At 42.1% G+C, this 23,662-nt stretch overlaps 1 protein-coding gene across 1 annotated transcript in view; it reads right to left on the bottom strand.

Annotated features, from left to right (window-relative positions):
* robo2 (roundabout, axon guidance receptor, homolog 2) overlaps positions 1 to 23,662 on the bottom strand; it is a gene marked incomplete at both ends in the record, with an annotated part of 229,723 nt that overhangs the window by 69,040 nt on the left and 137,021 nt on the right. The window contains 4 exons of the mRNA XM_083886422.1: positions 1,000 to 1,136; positions 17,539 to 17,677; positions 18,067 to 18,187; positions 19,072 to 19,229. Of these exons, the coding sequence (XP_083742548.1) occupies positions 1,000 to 1,136; positions 17,539 to 17,677; positions 18,067 to 18,187; positions 19,072 to 19,229 (555 nt within the window). The remainder of the gene's footprint in view (positions 1 to 999; positions 1,137 to 17,538; positions 17,678 to 18,066; positions 18,188 to 19,071; positions 19,230 to 23,662) is intronic.

Raw genomic sequence — 23,662 nt, 5'->3', positions numbered from 1 at the left:
AGCCGTGTTAGCTCCTTTAGCTCTTTTAGCACTGCTAGCGCACCTACAGTCAAACTGGAGCAGTCTGTTTATTAAACGAAAAGAGCAGCGCTACAAATAACCAGCGTACATGTGTACTGCGTGTGTGTGCCTCACGTAAACATGACGTCACGCGTGTCTTTTTCTGGTCAGTCGTCATGGAAACGTGTCATGCGTTAATTTGCGTTGACATTGACGCAGTTGACGCTGTTAGCCGATATGAATGCATTAACGTGCCTAGCACTAGCTAGCTAACCGATTAATCGGTTATCAAAATTTAGCAATCGATTGATAATCGATTCATGGTTTCACGTTCTTGGATTATTAACAATGTTTTAGACGAATGTTTACGACTGAATCTTCACTGCTCACGCTCATGATGAAAATCTGCAGTTTGAGGTAAAGAAAACACGTGGGTTTTTACTTCCAGACACTTTTGAAACACCCACGCTCTCTCGTCACATGACCTTATGATTTCTGTCTGTGTCTCTACGAGTAAAATACAAAAAAAATAGAGTGAAGTCAACCCAGACTGTGTTTTCCCTCCCCATGTGTCGCTGTAAAGCTCTCCACTGGGACCTTAAACACTTGGGTTTAATGGGAAGAAGAGTGGTGAAAAGAGGGGAAATTATGGTTAGAATGTTTTTATTAACCTTGCAAACCCCAGGTGTGAGACTGGCGGTGTGCACCAGTAATCTGTGAAATGGCTTTGCTGACTCTTGGTGGTTAGAGCACGGAGGGTAGCATGGCTAACGCAGGAGGCGGAGGCGGTTGATGTGGGGGTCGCAGAGAGTGTGCCGACACTGCACTTGGAAATGTAAATAATTAAACACATTCATAGACTTGTGGGAGTCGCCGTCCTGGATTTCAAGACCCCGCGGAGTAAAAAAAAATTGCCAATCTGAATCTCACGGCGGTGACCTCAGCACTCCGCAAGCTCTTCTGTGTAAAAATAAGAGCTTTTTTGTTTTTTCCCCCTACCTCTGACTGTGAGCGTCGCAGAGGCCTCCAGCTTCCCCACGCGGTTCTCTGCCACACAGGTGAACATGCCCTCGTCGTTCACCGACGCCTTCTTCACCCGCAGCACGTAGTCGTCCTTGTCGTACTTTGTCTCGTATCTGTCGACGAACACAAAAAAAAAAAAGACACACACACACAAAAAGTTAGCACGTTGTGAAATTTCTTTTTTGCCGATTCAGGGTTAAAAAACTACAAATAACCCCCATGACACGTGTATGTGCTTCTTCAGTGTGTGACAGCAGCAGCAGCAGTGAAAACTGTATTTCCTCTGGTGGAGGAACACAGGAGCACAATTGTTCATTATGACAAATGGAGTCGGTGAGGAGGAGAATCAATTATTCAACAATGACACAGAGAGAGAGGAGTGCACTCAGTCGGAACACACATAACTTGTTCAATATTCATGACATGTTTCTCTTTGTGTATGTGTTTTTTTTAAACCACCTTAAGACGTTTGTGTGTGGCTCATATCGGTGTCTTTGTGTGTCTACTGCATGTTGGAGCTGCATAACTGGTGGAAATAACGAATGTATTTTTAAATTAGTGCCATGTGCGGCACAGGAGTCCAGGCACAGTTTACCATTTAGCTCCAAAAAGTATCTCGGAGTGACTTGATCATAATAGTCGGCATTGCCCTGAACAAGGATCCGTTGAAAATATTTGCAAACCTCTTAAGGAATAATTTTAATGAATTTTTGAAATTCAGGAAATGATCCATTTGCCCTGATTCACTTTAACAGTGAGCTGACTTTCTTCTCAAAAACAAAAAGTATCTCGGAATGACTTGAAATTTACCATCATAATAGTCGGTATCGCCCTGAACAAGGATCTGTTGAAACCTTTTGCAAACCTCTTAAGGAATAATTTTAATGAATTTTAGAAATTCAGGAAATGATCCATTTGCACTGGTGCACTTTGACAGTGAGCTGACTTTCTTCTCAAAAACAAAAAGTATCTCAGAATGACTCACTTCCGGTGTAGGTAAGCTTTAAAAGACAAAAAAACAGGCCACCTTAGTTCTCTGGTGTGTTCCCTGCATTTGTTACAATCTGCAGTTTCACCATTAGAGGTCACTATTTCTTACACAGTGCACAGCTCTGGTCAGATGAGCTCAGTACAATCCATGACTTCTTTATCTCTATATGCTGTGACTATGACGTGACGACAGAGCAGGTGGTCGTGGGCTTATTCTACATTTGATAATTACATTTTTCAGCTCTGTGAATGTATCTTTGCAATGAAAGCTACACAAAGCTACGGCTGACGACTAAATCAATACAGAAATTATGCTAAAACAAAGACGGCCGTGATGCTAATTATGCTGCGAGCGTGTGTGTGAGCGTGTACGGCGGCTGGAGAAGGAGGTGAAGCCGCTCCGGTTTGCTGCTGCGCTCTTGTTAGTGGTGTAATTGAAGGAGGTGCTGGCCTGGCGGCGTGTCAGCAGTGTGTTGGCGGAGGAGGAGGAGGTAAGGCTGTGAGATGCTCCTTTGTCAGCCTGACAACCTTCTGCTGTCCACAGTCTGTCACTCACACACGCCGACGAGAACAGTTGGGATGGAAGCAGAGAGGAGGAGAAGAAGAAGGAGCCCGACACTGTTGTATGTTGATCCTTTAAAGGTCCGGAGAGTAAGAACTAGTGACATCTAATGGTGAGACGGCAGATTGCGACAAACGGATGACTCTTCTGCTCATTCCAAAGCATGTCAGGGAGCGACGGTGGCCTTCACGTACCAAAAAGGATGTTGTTTGTTAGCTGATGAGGTTTCTATAGCAACACGTTTTTAAACATTTGTGATTCAGAAAATTCCACAACTATGAACTGTTGATCTGTCCAGGGTGTGACCCCGCCTTTCGCGGAGGATAAAGTGGTAGAAGATGGACGGATACAGATAAGCAGAGAAATAGAGCTTGGCTCCTATATTCTTGTCATTACGGTAGCTCCAATCAGCCATGGACGAGATTCACCAGAGATTTGTGACGTCACCTTCTCGGTACCGTGATTCCTAAACGGTTCAATAACCGCCCAGATATCGAAAGTGAAAGTTATCTTTTTCACAATTCTACAGCCATAAAAATCCAAATAAATCCAGACGGCCTCATTATCACGAAGACTTTAAGATGGTAAAGGGGTTCTTCTGGTAAAACATGGCCGAAACATGATTGCAGACTTTGTTAAACGCACAACCTTTGCCTAGATTACAGTAAAATAAGCAGAAACCTTGTTTTTATGGTGATTATTCTCTTAAAAAACCTGTAGTTTTTGGTAGTAAACACCTCTGAAATGTTACACACTGGGCCAATAAAGTGATTTCTCTTTGATGATAGAATGTGTTCCATTATTAAACGATATTTCTTCTTCTCACTGCCGTTTGCTGAAGTGCAATTTGGACACGAGCGCTTGAAATTCCATACGTTAGTGTGATTTTTTTTTAACGAGTTCTTAAAAATCTTCATTACAGGGTGCCACCTCTGTGCATTTGGAACTCCCAACTTGTTAAAACAACACTTCAAAGGCCGTCACTGAGTTTAAACGCCAACATTATTGGAAAAATAAAGTCACAAAGTGGTTTGGATACTGTAAAGCAAGAAAAACGCTGCCCGACACAACAGTTACCACTCTCTCTTTATGTCCTTTTAATGGATTCTGGGTGACGGCAGAAACAAGTGTTGTGGCTTCACACATAACAATAATACAATAAGATAAAGATAAGTATCCCAGTTGGGTTTTTTTGTCTCTAATGTTTAAATTTGGTCATAAACGACGCAGTTTCCAGGGTTGTTTTCTCGAGTGACTTTAGAGTAAGTGTATGTTCCGGTCCATTTCCCTCAGACCCCTGCGCTCGACCATCATCGTGTATTGATGGCCGTTTGTCGCCGGCAGCTGCAGAGCTAATCTGTCCTGTCTATCCATGTCCATTTTTATTATTTTTTTCCCCCCTCCCTCCCTCCCTCCCTCCCACGCGCTGTTATGACATTTCCTCAGCAAACATTGAAAGGCAGCTTTATTGAAGCACATTCCTCAACTCTGCCTGCCAGTTCCACCTCTCCACACAGGTACTTAAGACGCTGTAATGATTATTTGACCGAGTCATGACTGAATGCTTTGTTCCAGAGAGAGAGAGGGGATGTACAGTTCAGGTAACGACAGGGCGACGTGAATAAAGCAGTTACTGTCCAAAAGGAACGAGGAAGCGAGGCAGTTTCTGTCTGATTAACAACAAACAAACAAGCTAATAAGAAAGTGCAACCGCAAACACATACTGCGCCCTGAGGCGAGGATGGTGAAAACACACGACGTGATGCACACAACTCGACATGAAAGTGGAGGTGAGAGAGAAGAGCAAATGAGTGACGGGAACAAGTTGGGGCTTAGGGATCAAACCAGGACTCGCAAACAAAACAACCACGAGTGAACAAGCTGTTCCCTGTTGTCTTCATTTAAAAAAGTCACTGTCAACAAAGAGGAAAAGACAATGTTCCAATTAAAAAAATACAGGCCACTACAGGCTCAGTATAAACCAGTGATTCCCAAAGACTGGTGCGGGACCCACGGATGAGTCACGGGGGATATTGTTGGGGTTTTACTCCATATTTATGTGCTTAAAAACTAGTGCTGTGCAAAAGGTTAACGCGCGTTAACGCATGACACGTTTCCATGTCGACTGACTGGAAAAAGACGCGAATGACGTCATGTTTACGTGCCGCGACTCCGGAGTCCAGGCACCGTTTACCAGTTAGCTCCGTTAGCTGCATTAGCTCCTTTTAGCGCCGCTTAGCGTGCCTACAGTGGAGCTGGAGCGGTCTGTTTATTAAACTAAAAAATAACCAGCGTACCTGTTTACTGCGTTTATGTGTGCCTCTGTTTTTAAAGTTTAGCGTTACTTTAGAGACTCATTTTAAGAATCGGGAGTCACGTAAACATGACGTCACACGCGTCGTTTTCCAGTCAGTCGTCATGGAAACGGGTCATGCGTTAACGTTGACGCAGTTAAATGGCGTTGACGCGTTAACGTTTGACAGCACTATGAGATCATTTAACGAGCATTCGGAAATTATTTGGACAAAATTAGTGTCGTCACAGTCAACATCTGGGTCACAATAGTTTGCCATTTTTAATAAAAACTGGGTCACAATGAGGCGGTCATGGTTTTATTGCAGTAGCATCTTTTCATGTGTTTCCAAAAAAACTGTGTTTTTGGGGGTCTTTTTTGGGTCACACAGATTGTGCCTTCTTTAAGTTTATATCAGTGTATTAACAATAATTATCACAGAAAATGAACAGTATCCACTTCAGTGGACATCAGGCAAGCTTTGTGTATAATAAATGCATGGTATATATCAATGACTTTGGCAAGTTTTTGCACCATGACAGCCCATTCATTATAGAGATGTTTCACTTTAGATATATAAATATATATATTATATATAGTGACAGTGACTGAAAGCGCACAGTATTGCTGACATACACGAGATCACAGAGCCACCAGCTATTATTTGATGTTCCTTTCTCGGTGCAGCACAAAGTAAAAGAAAGCTGATGCCAGCTGAACGACGGGCGCACACCACCTTTTCAACGTCTTTCACTGGGACAATACATCATCTCCTCTCACCGCCGAGAGCTAACGCAGGCACCGTCTTTTGTTAAAACACGAACAGATCCTCGGGGGCTAGCCCCTGAACGAACGTCTGTATGACCCTCGTGAACCCACACACACACACACATGCTTGTTGTCCTTGATCTCTTCCACTATCACCCTCTCAAAAACAGAACCTCAGGCTGGTCCATGACTCATTACAGTGAGGGAGCGGGGGGGGACATGAGCCCCATCAATCTGTAATCAGCTTCCTATATGAAATCAGCCTGGATGACAAGACGAGTGGAAATACTCAGGGATAAGAGGCAGTTGTGGCCACACACACACACACACACACACACACACACACACACACACACACACATAAAGGAACAGTAGCTCTTTATTGCGACTGCATTGGAGCAGAGCTCTGTTCTCTATTAGAGGTGGAATGTAATTGCATGTGTAGAGGAGCTGTGGAAAGGATGGAGGAGATTCAAACAGACGAGATTCACTGTACTGTATATACACGCACACACGTATATACAATCATAATGCAGAGTTATTCACTCGAGCAGAGGAGATGAGGAGTGAAACAGCAGCCTTTTTTTGGGGCAACTTTAAGATAAGATAAGTCATTTTTTTGTGCCACAGTGGGTGAAATTTACAAAAAGGCAGGGACTTTGAACCCTGGACCCTCAGATTAAAAGTCTGATTGTAATCAAGTATTCAATCAATAAGAACAATCGTAGAATACTCGATTACAAAAATATTCAATAGCTGTAGCCCTAGTTAGCTACATTAAATCAGCTAACATCAATGTTTATGTTAGTGCATGCTGGCAGCGTTAGCAACTGGATGCTATCGACTCAGACACTGAATCATAGAGGACGTGCTGTTGTGGTACGCCATTTGTATATAGTTTGCAGTGGTTACACTTCCTGTTTAAGCGTGAAATGGTCCCACACTTTGGACATTCGCCTTTTAAGACAGCTGAAATCCTGATGTGCGGTGTGCGTCTGCTAAAGCTGTCCGTGAGGAACAGTGATCCATGCGATGAACAGGCCGCGCGAGATGGGAATTAAACGAATACTCGAGGCAGACCTTTTTCCTCGAGGATTTTTCTTGTAATCGAGTTACTCGAATCTCTCGAATAATTGCTGCAGCCCTAATTGGGATTTCAAAACTCCTGAAGTTCATCTTTGGGGGATTGTCTGTCCGTCACACTTTTCACACACAAGCGTTATCTGAGTGTCTATACACTTATCCACGGACGGAGCGATTCAACCCTGAGAGGATCTTATCTGAATGCTGTGAATGCTGTGAGTCAGACTCCAGATACAGTTGAAGGACTTACTCCTGCCTTGGTTTCTGGCTGGACTCCTCTGACCCCAAGTCACCTCTCTCTTCTCCATTTATGTCTCACACTCTGATCCACCATCTTTACCTCTATCCTGTATCAAACGAGTCGGAGTCTACCTATCCAAGCTTCGACTGCCCTCAGAAGAGAGAGAATCATTTAACATGCTTTTTGCTTCTCATCTTTTTTCCCTCCGTATACGGCCCTGAGCCACAGCTGCTGCGCCGCTCCCTCTTGGTTCCTCCCATGGCTTAGCCGGGTCAGGACCTTCCCAAAACGTCTGACTGACATTCATCACCTTATACTACATTAATCACAGATCAATTGGGGCACGATTTCCACCCTGTGGCTAGATCTGGGGGAGGGAATGCGGAGCGAGCGGATGTGTCCTAAATTTGTCTTTAAACGAGCTACTTTTACCCGTAACCGCAGCGACGGTGGCAGCAGCGCAGCCTTTACTTTGCCAAAGTGGTTTTGGAGCAGATGGAACTGGAAAATGCGAGAGGGGGGAAGAAAAGAAAGTACAGTTCAACGACCAGCGTTGCCTGGAAGCTCAAATCACCCTCATTTGTGAATAAATGTATTACAGAAAACTTGATTTATGCTCAAAATAGAAAGCTTGGCATTCATCGGAGTAGATGTGAGCGTGGAGTACGATCAAATCTAACAAATTAAACTGTGGGAGGGATGTTTTTGCATCAGCGTAGACTGAATAAATCTGATTTACTCTCACAAGTCTTAATAGACCGTACTGTATTTGGACGACCAGCTCAGCACATTAGCTTGTAGCTACAACGCTGAGGTTTCACTTGTAATTTTCTACAAATATAACACAGTTAATTGTGGTTAATCGTGAAATAAATATTATATAAACTTTTGGTGGCTCACAAAAATGATTTTAGACAATAAAATGAGCCATGATGTTCTCGAGTCTCTCAATAAACTGGCATACCACAGAATATAACAGTTTTCTTCTGTATAATTAAACTAGGGCTCCAGACTTTATTCGATTAATCCATGAATTACTTCAATCAATAAGTAAAGGGTTTGAGTTTTTTTTTGTAATTCAAACTTCTTAAATGTGAATATTTTCTGTGTATTTTGTGTACAAAAACAAGACGTTTGAGAACATCATCATTTCCAGATTTGACAAAAACACATTTTTCAAGATTTTCTGACATGCGATGAACTAAACAAGTACTCCGATAATCGGGGAAATAATTGTCAGATTAATAAATTATGAAAGTAATCGTTATCTGCAGCCCTAATTTCAAAATTTTATGCATTAATTCCAATAAATATAAGATAAAAAGTGTAATTTTTTAAAATCTTTTAAAATAAAATTTTTTGTCATTTGCAAATAATGAATGACTTCTCTTTCACTTTCAAACAGCCTCATATGGTTCAGTTTAGCTCCTCCCTTGAGGTTAAGCTCAAAAGAAGGTGTTTAATTTCTTTATAATCCCACTAAAATGGTTGCGTATGAAGCCAAAGTTCTAAAACAACCCATGACTCCATGACTGTTTGAGGTATTTGCGAGGCTATAGTTCCTGTTAAACACGGCAGCTCTGCAGGGACACATGCACGACGCCTCTTTTATTTTGTAAAATACTTTGTGTCGAGACACGGGGGACAACAGGAGTCATCGTCTCTGTGCGACTGTATTAAATTAACACTGCGTTAAATGAACAAGTGTTCCAGTGACTCACAGTGGTGCTGTGATTCATGTACTCCTTGACAAAGGTTATTCTCTCACAGAATACTTGATAATCCCACTGGCTGGTAAGCAACAGAATATATATACAGATATATCTTCTAACCCTGACTGTGACAGGCAGATAAAACTGGTTTCTCTTTGTTCTATTCATTAATTAGAACCTCGAGTACCTGCGTCAAGACAAAAAAAAAGATAATTATTTGCTCTCATTTCATGACAGCGAATGAAAGGCACTAATAACGGCTGATCAACTGCACCTTCCATTAATTAATGCTAAATTATGCTTCATAAATATACCTTATTAGGGACAATTAAGTCGATTATTAGTGACACCGTTAGTGTCAATAAAGCCAGAGAGAGCCGGGGAGAACATAAATACACAATCAACCCACTGTCGTTTCACTCAGTGGCTCGGCGTCCGCGCATAAATACCACATGTATCCATTTATATATCAAGGGAAGTGACGGCGACAGGAAGCAGAAGCCGCTGTCTCTTCGTTCTGCTGAGTCGCCGAGGTGAGGAACGGCTGAAAACGGACGGTCAGCAAAACAAAGGCGCCCCTGTCGCGGCAGCTTTGACGGCTCTCTCAAACGGAGTGACCCGCACACACCTCTATATAACACACACACACACACACACGTGTGAGCACACAAACCACAGTGGGATTGAGTCAGAAAGTGTAGTTTTTTTTTTTTTTCTGCTGAATGTTACAGGGGCTGTGATGTGGAGGTCAACAGGGACGAGAGGGAGGTGAATACAGATGGACTGGAAGACCAAAGCGGCTCTGATGAGGTACAGTAGAGGACACGGGGGAGAAAATCAGGGGGAATACGAGAGGAAAAAAGACCTGAGACACATACTGGGCTCACAGCGCGACTGCAGCGCTCAGTTTCACTACTGTCCTCGTCCCAGTACACAAGCAGGGGACCATTTATTGAGTGTTTGTGCCTCCACCACACTAGGTGGTAATACGCCTTTTCAGCTTGCAGGTAGTTGTTGTCAGTGTCTTCCTCCTCCTCCTCCTCCTCCTCCCATCCATGAAACTTTAAATTATTCAGTTGTAGCTGACAAAGCAAAAAAAAAAAATCTGTCGACTTATCAGTTTAAAAATGTACTAGGCCACATTTGGCCATGTTTCTGTGCACGGCTTCGTCCATCATGGCCTGTGTTATCCCTTCTTTTGCCATCGGCGACAAATTTTGCCATGCGTACTTCATATTACCGTAGCTCCTAGACTGTTTGCGATATCAAGAAAATTAAAAACATGGCACTATCTATCAAAAAGTGAACGTTAGCTTGGAAAAACTCACTCGTTGACAATTCTACATCCATAAAATCAAAACATTGACGGTGCCAACATACAACTGGAACGTCCCTTCAGGTCGGAAAGTCAGAACAGCCTCACAAACCCACGACATAGGATTTCTAAGATGGCTGCCGCTAAAAACACTACTGCTACTTTTACTGTTCCTAGCACTTCTTCTGTCTTATATGGTTCACATTAAATCAGTTGCACACATAGAACTGTTCGATTTTTATACGTAGACATATGCTGCGCTATTTTTGTGAGCTAAATACCGTGTGGAGAGCTGTTATTGACTATTGCTATTGCTAACGATGGCTAACGATAGATAGCTAGCCTAAGATATGTTTGTGTCCCATTTTTTCCAACTTGGAGTTGAAGTCACTTCGAGTTCCGACTTCGGGGTAACGGTGCAAACTTGTTGTAATTTCCATTTCAGAATGTCGGAGCAGCCTCATAAATCCCGACATAGGATTTCTTAGATGGCTGCCACTACCCTCAATACCCTCAATACTAAAAACACTCTACTACTACTTTTACCGTTACTAGAACTTCTTCTGTCTTATTTGTTTCACTAATCTGTTTTTTATCCACAGACATGTTGCTACACTATTTTTGTGAGCTAAATACCGTGTGGAGAGCTGTTATTGACTATTGCTATTGCTAACGATGGCTAACAATAGGGGACCGCATCTATGTTCCCCGGGTCCTATGTTCCCCGCTTTGTATGTGACCGGGGAACATAGGACCCTTTCTCTAACCCTAACCCTACCCTTTTTTAAAAAAAGGGTCCCATGTTCCTCTGTCACATACAAAGTGGGGAACATAGGACCTTTTTTGGGAAAACGGGGAACATAGGACCCGGGGAACATAGGTACGACCTTGTGTCCGATTTTTTTCCAACTTCTCAAGTGGAATGAGTCCAAGTTCAAGACTTCTGATGAAAATGTTACATAAAAAAAGTTGTGATTCTGGTCCAGCTGAATATTTACATATATTATGTAGTAGTAGCGCTACCTAATATTAGCTAACTACCTAATGTGTTGTCTAGCTGTGTTTCTCCAACATTGAGACATTTGATTTCAGTTTAAACGTCTGGTTTTAGTAAAATTAAACAGTCTGCACTGTGAAAAGACTGCAGAACTCTCCACACAGTAAAAAGCTATCATGTGTTTCCCTCAAGAGTCTCAAGTGAGTGGGATTATAATCTGACACGTATCTTAATCTCACTCATGACACATCTCCAGATACAAACTTTGCTGTGAAGCCGATACGCACAAGCCGAAAAAGGTAAGATTTCATGTTTTGTAAAAAAAAAATAAAATAAAAAATAAACCACAGATAGACACAGATACTGCAAGTCTTCACAGTGTTTGGAGATAAATGCTGCTCTCCAGATGCGTGGAGACACATGGCAAAGATTTTCCCCAGGGAAAACACACAACTCCACCCTCTGAATCTAATCATATGTATATTGGTAAAAAAAAGAAAAAAGGGGTGAATCCCTTTCACTCTAGACCTATTTCTCTTGGGAGGACAGGGTATTTTAATTTTACATGTGCCGGTCAGTGATTTTAATCCTGCCCAGAGCACATATACACAATTTGTCTCCTCTTTTCTTTTCTTGTCTCCTCCTCGGTTAATAATTAAAGGCCCGGCTATTATTCGGCGCTCTTATTCTCACGATTTAGGTCATTTTCTATCCGACACCTTGTATTTCACTTCATTAGCTCGGCACATAGAGGTTTCTGTGAGGCAAAGGAGGGGAGTTTAAAAGGTTTCTGTGACCTGTTGGCAGAACAACGTCCAATTTAGAAACCGACGTGGTGAAGATAAAAAAAGAAAAAGAAGATGGTGCTTATTCAATTTCAGCTACAGGTAATTATTCTATCCTGGCTGAAAATAATTACAATTCAACATAAATTACATGAGTCAACATCTTATAAAACATACAGAAAAAAAAGAAAGAATCTAAGCAGTTTGTCTTATAAAGAGCGGAGCTATAATTTGGTTTTGGTTGGAAAGATGAGTTTTCCTACCATCTCCTCCCCCTGGAATATTAATCCTGCCTAAACAAGGTTATTATGAATTTTCCGTGTGCCACACAAACAAGATTAAATCTTAAAGTATTGAGTCTGACTTTATTGCACCGCGAGAGGAAAACATGAACGGCAGCGCTTTAATAAAAAAAAACACACTACGATTACGATGTAAAGACAATAATTAATAACAGACAATAATGTTTAACCCCTTAAGGTATGCAACAAGATGATAATAATAACGACAATCAATCAATATATATATATATATATATACTGTATATATTATAATTAGACCCTACAGTATTACAGATACAGGCCTCTACCAAACGGTCTGTTCATAATAAACCTGGTTTGCGTAATTCATACAACAGTATAACATTCAGAACAAGTGACATTAACTGTTAGTGAGTTCAGCTTGATGCATTTTTCAATGAGATATAATGACTTAAAGTGTGCATGACCAAATGGTTGAGTAGTACCTTTAAAGGGTTAATTTCCTTAGTTTATCTGTCAATACTTGTAGGAATCTGTAGGAATGTCCAATCATGGAAGATGAAATTTACCTATTTCTTATTATACTCGTGGAATAGGAGAATAGAGACAAATCAGCTTGTTTGGTGATTTGATTTAAAAAAAAAAACAAGCTACAAAAAGAGAGCAGCACTGCTGTCTTTGTCCTCTAATTAAATCCATTCTTGTGTCGTTGTCTCCATCTCCCCTTCTGTCCCGCAGAGACTGAAGCCAGTGCCATCCTGGCGTGTGTTATGTCTACGCACCAGTGTGTGTGTGTGTGTGTGTGTGTGTGTTTGCCCGGGAGGCTGCTGGTGCCACTGAGCATATTAAAGACCTGTTTACTCAGCTGAGGTCTCCGCATTCTGCCTTCATCCTCACTTTTTGAAAAGTCCCACCGCAGAAGAACAAGCCTCAGAGAGAGTGTGTGTGTGTGTGTGTGTGTGTGTGTGTGTGTGTGTGTGTGTGTGTGTGTGTGTGTGTGTGTGTGTGTGTGTGTGTGTGTGTGTGAAGGGACCGGCAGAGACAAGTTGAAACAGTTTGATGTTAAAGACGAAAACGCGGCCTCACAGAGTGAACGTCTTTCCACGCGGCTTATCATAATAATAAGGACAATGTAACCTCTCGAGATGAAGAGCAAACAAAAGACCATGAACCTCCTTCACTGCATATCAGAGCGCTTGATCTTCAGCCGTTTCATTCCTGTGGTGACGACCACTATCAATACATTTACACAAGCCTGCAGCCTATATGTATATACTGAATATATATATATATATTTATATATGGGTCAATGACAAATAAAGCTTCTAAAAAGGTATTTTTAAAAAGTATTTTCAAAATAGATATAATGCATATTTTTGAGTCCAGAGTTTGAACATGTCTCATATATTGAATAACTATTCTGTTTTAACTAATTTTTAACAGTATTTTTAACTTCACAACAAAAAAAATGTCAGGTGGCGCAACTAAATATTTATATACATACAAATCAATTATTTGGCAACTATCCCTTAAGGTGTCTACATTAGAAAAACATTATTATTTTTTATCATTTATTAATTTGCAATCTCTCTAGCTCCGTAGGTTTTAAGCATCCTAAACATCCAATTTTACATTTAAAGACAGGAAAATAATCACACAAACTCATATATTCAGTATAATAACTACACACGTTTGTCCCTGATGTTCAAACAGAACCTCTGTGAGTCGTCTTTCATGTAAGACGACCAGGAAGTGTTCAATATGGAGACGCTACGTCTTTTTTTGGCAAGAAATGTCATATCTAGAACGTCAACAGTTCTCATACTTCCTCTCTGATTCCAAGCAAAACTGTAGGATTAAACAGAGGAAACAAGAAAAAGTTCTGCGGATGTAATTAGTCACATTGCAATATTTGTTATTTATGAATTCTGGCCCTGTTTTCTGTTTCTGTTATGTTTTCAGTTTTTTTCCATATTCATATAAAGCCAGACTTCAAACGGGAGGACACATGAAACTCATCCTACTTGGTTATAAATCTGCTAATTAGTGTCCAGAATGAGCTCATTTTCCACAGCCAACTCCCTTTGAAAGACACGAGTGGAAATAGTTTTTGGTGTTGTGTTTGCTTTGGCACGGCACTGCCTGCTGGACTGGAGTCCTTATCAGACGCAAACAAACTGCCTACGCCGAGCTCTGCTGATGTAGCCTTGAGAGATGTCAGGTCTGCTGAGTGTAGGAGGTGATCCAAACAGTATGTGTGTGAGGCTTTGAAGTCCACTCTGACCAATGCCACTGCTGCCGAGTCCAGTGACTCACGGTGAAGCAACAGGCAGACACACAGGTCCAGACAGGAACAGCATCACCACATCATCAGAACTTAAATATATTAAGACAAAGTCACCTTTTCACTATTATCACTTTCCCGTCACGTTTCCTCCAGGTGAGAACGGACATTCAAATCAAACACAGCAGGTGTGTGAGTTCTCTTTTTTTTCTTTCTCCTTTCGCCTGTCATGACCTGCTGATTTTGGGTTCTGATCAAACGGAGACGCATGCATGATGATTGACACGTGGCTCTGGCCGCCGCAGCTGCCTTCTGCACGCTGTTCGCTTTCATCGGCGCTCAGAGCTGCGAGCACGTGGACAGAAAAAGGTTGTGGAGTCCGTGGAGACGCTCAGTGAAATGCTCCTCATTAGAATGGAGCCACGTCGGGCATCGACGCGCTGAATTCAGAGTCTGTAGCTTCATTTAGCTCGAGTCAGAAAGTGGTCGGGCAGTCAAATCACATTTATGTGATTAGCCCAACGCGACTGGCAACCAAACGTGACATCAACCATGATGACGTAACCAACCAGCTGTCAATCACACTGGCGTCCACTCATATGTACTTTACTGGTGCTTTATCGTCTATTTCTTCTCTAAATGGGAACACAATTTACAAAACAGCACAATGATCTACTGAAGAAACTAGAGAACTAGAAGCTCGAGTACTTTTGCAACCAGTGGAGTCGCCCCCTGGTATATTAGTGCTGTGCAATAGGTTAACGCGACACGTTTCCATAAAGACTGACCGCTGAAAGACGCGCATGACGTCATGTTTACGTGCCGCGACACCAGAGTCCAGGCACCGTTTACCAGTTAGCTCCGTTAGCTGCATTAGCTCCTTTTAGCGCCGTTAGCGCGCCTAGAGTCGAACTGGAGCGGTCTCTTTACTGAACGAAAATAGCAGTGCTACAAATAACTAGCGTACCTGTGTACTGCGTATGTGTGCCTCTGTTTTTAAAGTTTAGCGTTACTTTAGAGACTCATCTTAACAATCGGGAGTCACGTAAACATGACGTCACGCGCGTCTTTTTCCGGCCAGTCGTCATGGAAACGCATTGTGCGTTAACGTTGACACCGTTGACAAGTAAATGTTTGACAGCACTAATTATTATCCGATACACATTTATTTCTATAACACACATGTATTTATACCTCGTATACGTATGCAGACAAGATATGAAACAATGTAAACTAAAAAGCAATCATTAATAAAAAAGTGAATATAAAACCAATAAAACACAGAAAACAGAGTCAATAAGCAATAGAAGTATATATAAAACACATGGTCAGGAAACGCCGAGGACAAGAAGTGAATTTTTAGTCGAGATTTAAGATCTTTCACTCCGGTGTTTTAATCTCGACCTGTCGGTAACAACAAGAAGAGATCTTTCTACAATAAAGATGCAACAGATAACTCAAGAAAGATGGGGGCAAGACCGATTCAAGGCTTTATAAGTAAAAAGCAGAATTCTAAAATAGATTTAGAGCCCGTGCAGAGATGCCAACACAGGAGTGATGCATGTATTACATCTTACTTCCTAAAACAGAGCTCTCAGACATGGTTATTTTCCCCATTGTCGTTGCTTTTTTTGGACTCACATTAGCAGCATTAGCCACTCACGCTACATCGTCACCTGTGACAGACGCTGCTCTGCTAAGATCCAATAACCGCCTTGAGCTCTAAGCCTCAGACCTGCCCACTGTGGAGTGATGTGGAGCTGTCAGAGCTGCAGGGCGAACGAAATCTACATGGTGATTCACTCAGGTAGATGCTAATCGAATGGTAACCTTTGCCAAATTAGCACCAGTGAGTTCCAGTGCCAACCTTATCCATTAGTCTTTGTTGTTTTTCTTTGTAAGTATATTTAAATCCACGTGTCCATGTCAGACGGGGTTTAAATGTGTAAGAGATGGGAAATGATTATCCTCCGTGTCGCTGACGTGTCTGTGCCAAGACTTCACCTGAGCAGCCGCACTTAAGGGCCGTGTCAGCTATACTTCATATCTGCTGTCATTCTATCTGTCTCTGTTTCTTTTTCAACCCCCCCTCACACACACACACACACACACATGCCACTCACTTTTAATTGTCTAGCTGCTGAGTATCTGTTTGACTCTCCCTGACATGAGACACTGTCTATTCCTGTTCAGGCCGTGGAGGCCGTTTATTGTGGAACCTGTGGGTGGAGTCATTTTCATCCAGAATGTGTAATGTGTGTGTACAGCGTAATGGGGCTATTTATTGCTCCCTGGCAGCCGAGCCAGGTGAGCGCTGGCAGTGTGAGTAATGATTAGTTTGAAACAGTCACTCAGACTGACATCAGCGCCTCCACAGCTCCTGTGCATTAAGTGCAGCCTGTCACATCAGTGGGACACAAACACAGGCAGTCAATACAGGGGGGGGGGGGGGGTGATATTATCGTGAGGCTGTCGAAAGAAACTTTTCTCCACTAAAATGTACTTTTTTTTGTTGCTGATTCTTCTATTTAAAGGGTAAATAAAGCCTGTGTTTTGAAACTAATGCCTGAGAAGCGGGCTGAGAGCTGAGTGATGGCGGGAGAATGGGGATAGTGAATCCTGACAAGAACGCAAAGAGACGGCGCCAGCATTTATAAAAGGGGGAGGAGCCTCACACTGATCAGACAAGAGGGTGACATAAGCCTTGAATAAGGCCCTTGTTTAGACTGAAGCCCAAATCAGATTTTTAAGCATATGTGTCCACATTCACATTAGGATTTTTACAGTTACAGGCCACGCCCCTGGAAAACCAAGTAGTCTAAAACAAAATAGTGCAAACTTTCTTCTGATTTTTGTTTCACACGTTTCTCTCTGGATTCACGTCATTGTTGTTGTCTTTCGAATCGCATTGCAAGGGACACTGAAGACACTTTGAAATCCTATCTGAGAGACCGAGACCTTCTGATTTAAACAGTAGATCAGTAAAAGTTAAGCTAGATACAATCTGAATATGCTTAAAAATCCAATTTGGGCTAAAGAGACAATAAAAGGGGGAAGAGTCTAGGACAACAAGGCTAGTGCTGATTACACAAGAGGGTGAAGAACGATACACTGATTTCTGTGAAATGTAGTGTATAATTTATGTATAATATAAGATTTGCAGATGACTAAATACCCATATACACTGGTTTTCACCTGAGAATAGCTTTAAACGAAGGTTCTTACCTTCCACGAGGAACATCGATGTCGTCTTTCCTCCAGCGTACATTGGGTTGAGGGTCTCCTTGAACCTGACAGCGAAACTCCACCGTCTCCTCTTCCAGCACCACCTGGTTGATCGGCCTCCGGAGGAAAGCGGGTCGCTCTGAAAGAACGTCACGAAACATTAAAAGAAGATGATTTCAATGAGTCTGTAGTGGCCACAATAATATCTTTGATTACAGTCAAAGAGGTACAGCAGCAGCAGCAGCAGCAGCAGCAGCCCTGATGATTGAGCTCACATCTGGTGCTTTGACAGTACAGGAACTGAGAGTTAAGAGAAGATACATTTCAATGGTACTCCTGACAGCTTAATGGCGGAATATTAAATATGATGTCACGTAAATGAGCTCCAGATTGAATCTCAGAGGGAAGAGAGTCGGCAAAAAAACATGAACGTCAAGGAGTTTTCGAGTGTGAGAATGTGCTTCCATGTTTGAGTTTGACGTTTCTTCAGAGCCGGATTTGTGGATGGAGAAAACTGGAAAAACTCACCGAACACGGTGACCTGTGCCGTCTCGCTGTCCCTTTCCCCGACCATGTTGGTGCCCACGCACACGTACATGCCAGCGTCGCTCTTTCTTGTGTTAGAGATCATTAGTTTCCCTCCTCGAATCTAAAGCAAAGAAAAGAAGATATGACACATATCACACTTTGATTCATCTGATTTTCTTGCATCTTGCATGTTTGCCTGACAAAGACAACACTCAAAAAGGAATAGTTGATAGAGGTAATAATATATAATATAATAGGTAACATTTGTATATTTGTGAATTTCTGTCATAGTTTTATTGCACATGCAGATTAATAATGTGGTACCGTTGACCCCTGACACCATTTGAGTGTGTGTTATCTCTTAAATAGTGAATGAGGATGACACTGTGGCTTTTAACAGCGTCAAATAAGTTTAAGGGAAGTGGTTTTCCCTTAAACTTAGTTGAGGGAAACCACACCATTGAAAATAAGTTCCCACTAGACACCATATTAAAGGGACAGTATGTCATTTCTGTCTCTAGGGAACTCTCAATTAACAACAAAAGAGTTTGATGATGTCGGAATGCAGCATGGAATTATGGGATTTGTTGACGTGTTTGGTTTCCCTCTGTGTTTGCAATTTAACGAGTATAGTGCTTAATCTTCACTCTGGAGTTGTGGGACTTTGAGAACATGTTAGGCTGATGTAAGTCAACTACATTGTTATGAATAAAAGTGCTAAGTAGAACCATACAAGGTTCTTTGGCTTGTCCTCATAGGAGAACCCTTTTGGAGGTTTCCACCAAGAACCCCTTTAAAAGCCCTTTAATCAGGAAAGGGGTTTTAAATGGTTCTCTGGATCAAAATGGTTCTTACTGGAACCATTATTGTTACCAAGAACCCTTGAACCTCCCAATGAAAGGGTTTCTCAGAAGCAAATGGTTCCAGGTAGAACCTCAGCACTTGTAGAAGGACCCTTTTGGAAGCCTTATTTCTAAGAGTGTACACAACGAAACATTCACTCACTGTGATCCTGTCGTCTTTGTCGTCGATCCGCACTTTGTCCTTCTTCCAGAAGATGGTGGGTTCAGGGTGACCTCTGGGCGGAACGCACTCCAGGATGGCTGGCTCTCCTGCTGCCACCACCACGTCTGTGGGGTTCTGTCTGAAGTCATCTCGCAGCACTGAGGAGGAAGGAGAACGTAGATTATGTCTCTGATTCATCACTGCTGCTATTTATCTATAATCGAGTGTCTTTAAGCTGTGCGATTGGTCACAGACGCACAGCCACTGCTGTTTGGGTTGATCACAAGCTAATATAGTAGTATTTGTTTGCATGTCTGATGCATCTTTTCCTTCATAAAGATGTATAAAGTGGTTTAAGGTCATCGTTTCTTAAATGTCGCCACATTGAGTTGCGTGTGTGCCACGGCGTGAACGCGTGCAATGTGCAACGCGGTGATTAATATGGGACGTGAGGCCTCATCTGCCTCGGCGAGCACAAATAAAAGCTAATTGCAGCTAATGGACGTCCCCGAGGAGGTGGAAGAACAAACAGAGAGAGACGGAGAACGCCCCGGAGCCTGGTGTCATTCACATGTGAGAGAAAGCTCACCGGGTGCATGTACTCATTCTTACACACTGGCAGATATGTGCTAAAACACACACAGGCACAGTGGGTGGTCCTATGAACAAGTGAGGCCCTCAGGTATGCCGCTCAATCATGGATGTAAAAGGTAAAAAAGTCTGATGTAACCCACGGAAACATGCACGCGACAGACACTACAATAAAACATTGAAGTGGTTTTTAATGTGGCGAAGGGGGAATAAGCACTTGTACTCTGTTTTAACTTTTTTAATTATTCTGCGTGGCTTCACGGCCCCGGATATAAAAAAAAAAAAAAAGAATAAAAACACACCGATCATCAGCAACAACGTTTTAAAGCTGTTGTTCTAATGGTGTGGCACAAACGCACTAAAGTCACTGTAAGAAATTAAATCCACAGTTAATGGTGCGTTCAGAGCAGGTTCACGTTCCACACCAGCGGGCAAACACTTTAGAAAAGAGAGAATGTTTAAAAGGTGCAGTGTGGAACATTAAGGAGGGTTTTATTAGCAGGAAGTGAATATACTGTACATACATATGTCTGTATGGAGTCTATAATGGCTTTAAAGTACATAATTGTATGGTGTTTATAGCCTTGGATTACGCTTTTTACACTGTCATGTTTCTACATTTTAATAACAGGGCTCCAACTTTGCATACTCGATTAATCTATGAGTTGTTTTTGTCCATAACATGTCAGATAAGGTTGGAAACTGTTCTCAAACATCTTGTTTTTCTCCACAAACCACACATTATTCAGTTATCATGATTTCTTTGATACATGGAGCAAAGAAACCATGAAATTTCCGCCCAGAAGAAGAAAACAAACAAATTACAGAAGTTTAATTTTAAATAAATATATGTTATAATTAGTTTAAATGCTTATTCTTATAGAATAAAAACACATTAGGAGTTGAGGGGTTAAGGTAAGTGTTAGCGTTTGATCCACAACTCTTGTAAAACAAGGAAGTAGGCGCACTTTCCTTTCTGGTCTGTGAAGGCCACACTACACTGCACTAACAATAAGAGTTCCAAAAGGGTCCTTCTACAAGGGCTGAGGTTCTACCTGGAACCATTGCTTCTGAAAAACCCTTTCCAGAAGAAAGGGGTTCTTGGTAACACTAATGGTTCCAGTAAGAACCATTTTGATCCAGAGAACCCTTTAAAACCCCTTTCCTGAATAAAGGGTTTTAAAAGGGTTCTTGGTGGAACCTTTATAAAAAGGTCGTCTGTTTGTCCTCAGTCATTCATCCACACTGGGATTTTTAAACATTCTCCACTTGATCTACGGTGAATCAAACCCCATGGACCCTCAGCGGCAGAGGCGACATTGCGGTTCCTCTCGCTGGATAAAAGCGCTGAGCTTGTTGAAGGATGTTTGAAGATGCTTGAGGAGGGATTAAATTAAGGGCAGCGCCGCCACAGGTTCTTATGGAAATTCCACGTGGCACACGCATGCACGCAGGGAGGCAGGGCCCAGGATTATTAGAGGGGATAACTGGTCCCTGCGGCCCGGGCTTCTCTCATCTCCTCATTTATTCGTCCTCCTACCCTCTCTGTGAGGCCATTGTCTTCTTATTTATTTATTTATTTATTTATTTATCTGGAGCAAGAAGGGGGGAAAAAAGCAGGGACCAGAGAAAGCTTTCAACCCAATTATCCTGGGGGATGCAGACAAGTACAGAGCAGGACTTTTGTGTGTGTGACATGAATTCAAATGGAATCTTTACATGTGTGTGTGTGTGTGTGATGGAAGGGAATAAAAGGAGGTAGAGGTAGATTTTCTTTTCTCTCTCTCTCACGCAGCGCTGCCCTCTAATCTAAAGAGCTAAAGTAATTAGCCAGCCACGGTGACCATAACAGCCACCACCACTGGAGTCGGAGTATTTGCATTACAAACAGAAGCCCCGCTGTTTAAAATCACAGCCGTGGTGGTGGACCATCCACTGCCTGTTGTTTTCAAGATCACATTGGAGTTAATTGCTCCTTTTTCCATTCATCACTGATAGCACCCATGGGACTTTTTTTCCCCTTTCTTGTCCAAATCAATTTCCTCCGAAACAGAGCGGCGACAAAAGGAAACACTGCTTAGGTGCATCATAAATGGCGCGCTGTCATATCTAATCTAATACTACAATACACTGCATGTGTGTGTGTGTCGCGGTAAAAGCATCCAAGTAAACGCACAAAAAGAAAAAGAAGAAGAAGAACACTGCTCTCACTTGTTGAGGACAAACAAAGAGATAACGCCCTGCTCGCTATTACCAAGACTCTCGAAAGATACATTAACTAAGTAAATGAGGGTGGAGCAGTAAATCCAAAAATACACTTCAGTGCACCGTCTAATCCCAACGACAAGGCCAACGGGCATCAAGGTCAAGCTCAAGCACACACTCACACAACGCAAATATTTATGCTCCTCAGTGAAAGGTCTGCCTCGCTCCGTTTCACAATTTGCCTGCGATCTCTCTTTCCTGTGGTCGTCCACAGGGATCTACTTTAGTTTGAAGGTACATTATGTAAGAAAATGTGTTGTGTTAAGATTATAAAATGACCGTGATGTGTCATCAGAGAATAGGGAAACATGTTAAACTGACTGTTAGACTGAGACTGACTGGCTTCAAGGATAACAGTTTCAACTTTAATTTGTGGCACACTCTGGTTATATCGTGATTAAAAAGCCTCAGTACCCCTCTAAAATCCGTCTCCACAAATATTGCAAGCACTCTGTGGCGTTTGATAAGAAAAGTGCTCAATAAATAAAGTGTTCTATTTGTATATATTATCAATAAAATGTTCTTGTTCCGCAGACACACTTTGACGTTAAACCTACGCCTGTTGCGGACACGTGAACAAAAACAAATATTATGTTCATGAAAATAAACAGTTACGTAAAAAATCTTAACATCCAATTTAAGCTTTAACTTCCTTGGCAAACGACATGTGACGATACTTTGATTTGATTTGAGAGTGAAATAAAGCTAAAATAGCTTCTTTAATTATATACTAATAGTCTTATACATTTATACCCATATACAGTTGTAGCACTTACACGGCTCAACATGACTCTACTCAGTTTGGGTTAAACGGGCACGTCCATTTTCGATTACTTCATAGTAACTCCTCAGCGTGGGCGGGGTCGCCATAGCTGCGTCTTTGTTTATATGTTACACAAACGCACTGGATCTTCTGGTCTGCACCTCGTCGATGGACCTTTGTTGTTTTACTTGTGGACAGCAGTCACGTTTGCCCGCTGTAACGCTCTAACATGTTTTTTTGTTTTTTTTCTAAATGGCGGGTTCTTGTGTCGGACGTAGCGCTCACGACTCCGACCGAAAACCTTGCGTCGAGTCGTGCTAGAATTCGAATCAAAACACAACCGCTTCCTCTCTAACTCAAAGCGAGGTGCGTTTGATTCAAAGAACAGTGAAATGAGTGTGTGTAAGTACTTGCTGTTAGAAACTAAACTCGAGGCCCTGTAGGCATTCAGACTCGAATCAGCCGACAGACGTAAGGTAATTGCCTCTTTGTCCCCGAGAAACTCTCGACTCCTCTTCCACTGAAAACATCTCGCCTCCTGTGGAGTTTCCAGCAGGCCCTAAACTCTGCCGTCTTGCTTATTAATATTTATATATATTTTTTTTTTTTAGATTTACACCTCTTACTCCCTCTCTCTCTCCTGGCAAAGTGCTACATCTGTCAGTCTGGCTGCGGGCGGGAAAAAAAAACCCTATCTGAAAAACTATCAATCTGCCTTTTTTCGCCTCTTGTATTTAATTTATTTATATATTTATTTTTCTCCCAAATATCAGAGGAGGGAGCTGATTTGAGAGGAGGAGCAGCAGGCAGGGGCGGGCGGCGTTCAGGGGGGGGTGAAGCAGCAGCAGATTCGCAGCTCCTTTCAGCTGGCACCGATTCAACACCTTGAACTTTTGAGGGGAGGGATTCAGGTTGCAACTTGCTCCGGGAAACCGCCGAGAGCTCGACAGTGTAAAGAATTTGCCAAAAAAA

The sequence above is a fragment of the Microchirus variegatus genome (genome assembly GCF_963457635.1).
Source record: "Microchirus variegatus genome assembly, chromosome: 3".
Classification (NCBI taxonomy): domain Eukaryota; kingdom Metazoa; phylum Chordata; class Actinopteri; order Pleuronectiformes; family Soleidae; genus Microchirus; species Microchirus variegatus.
This window is presented reverse-complemented; position numbering and strand designations above follow the sequence as displayed.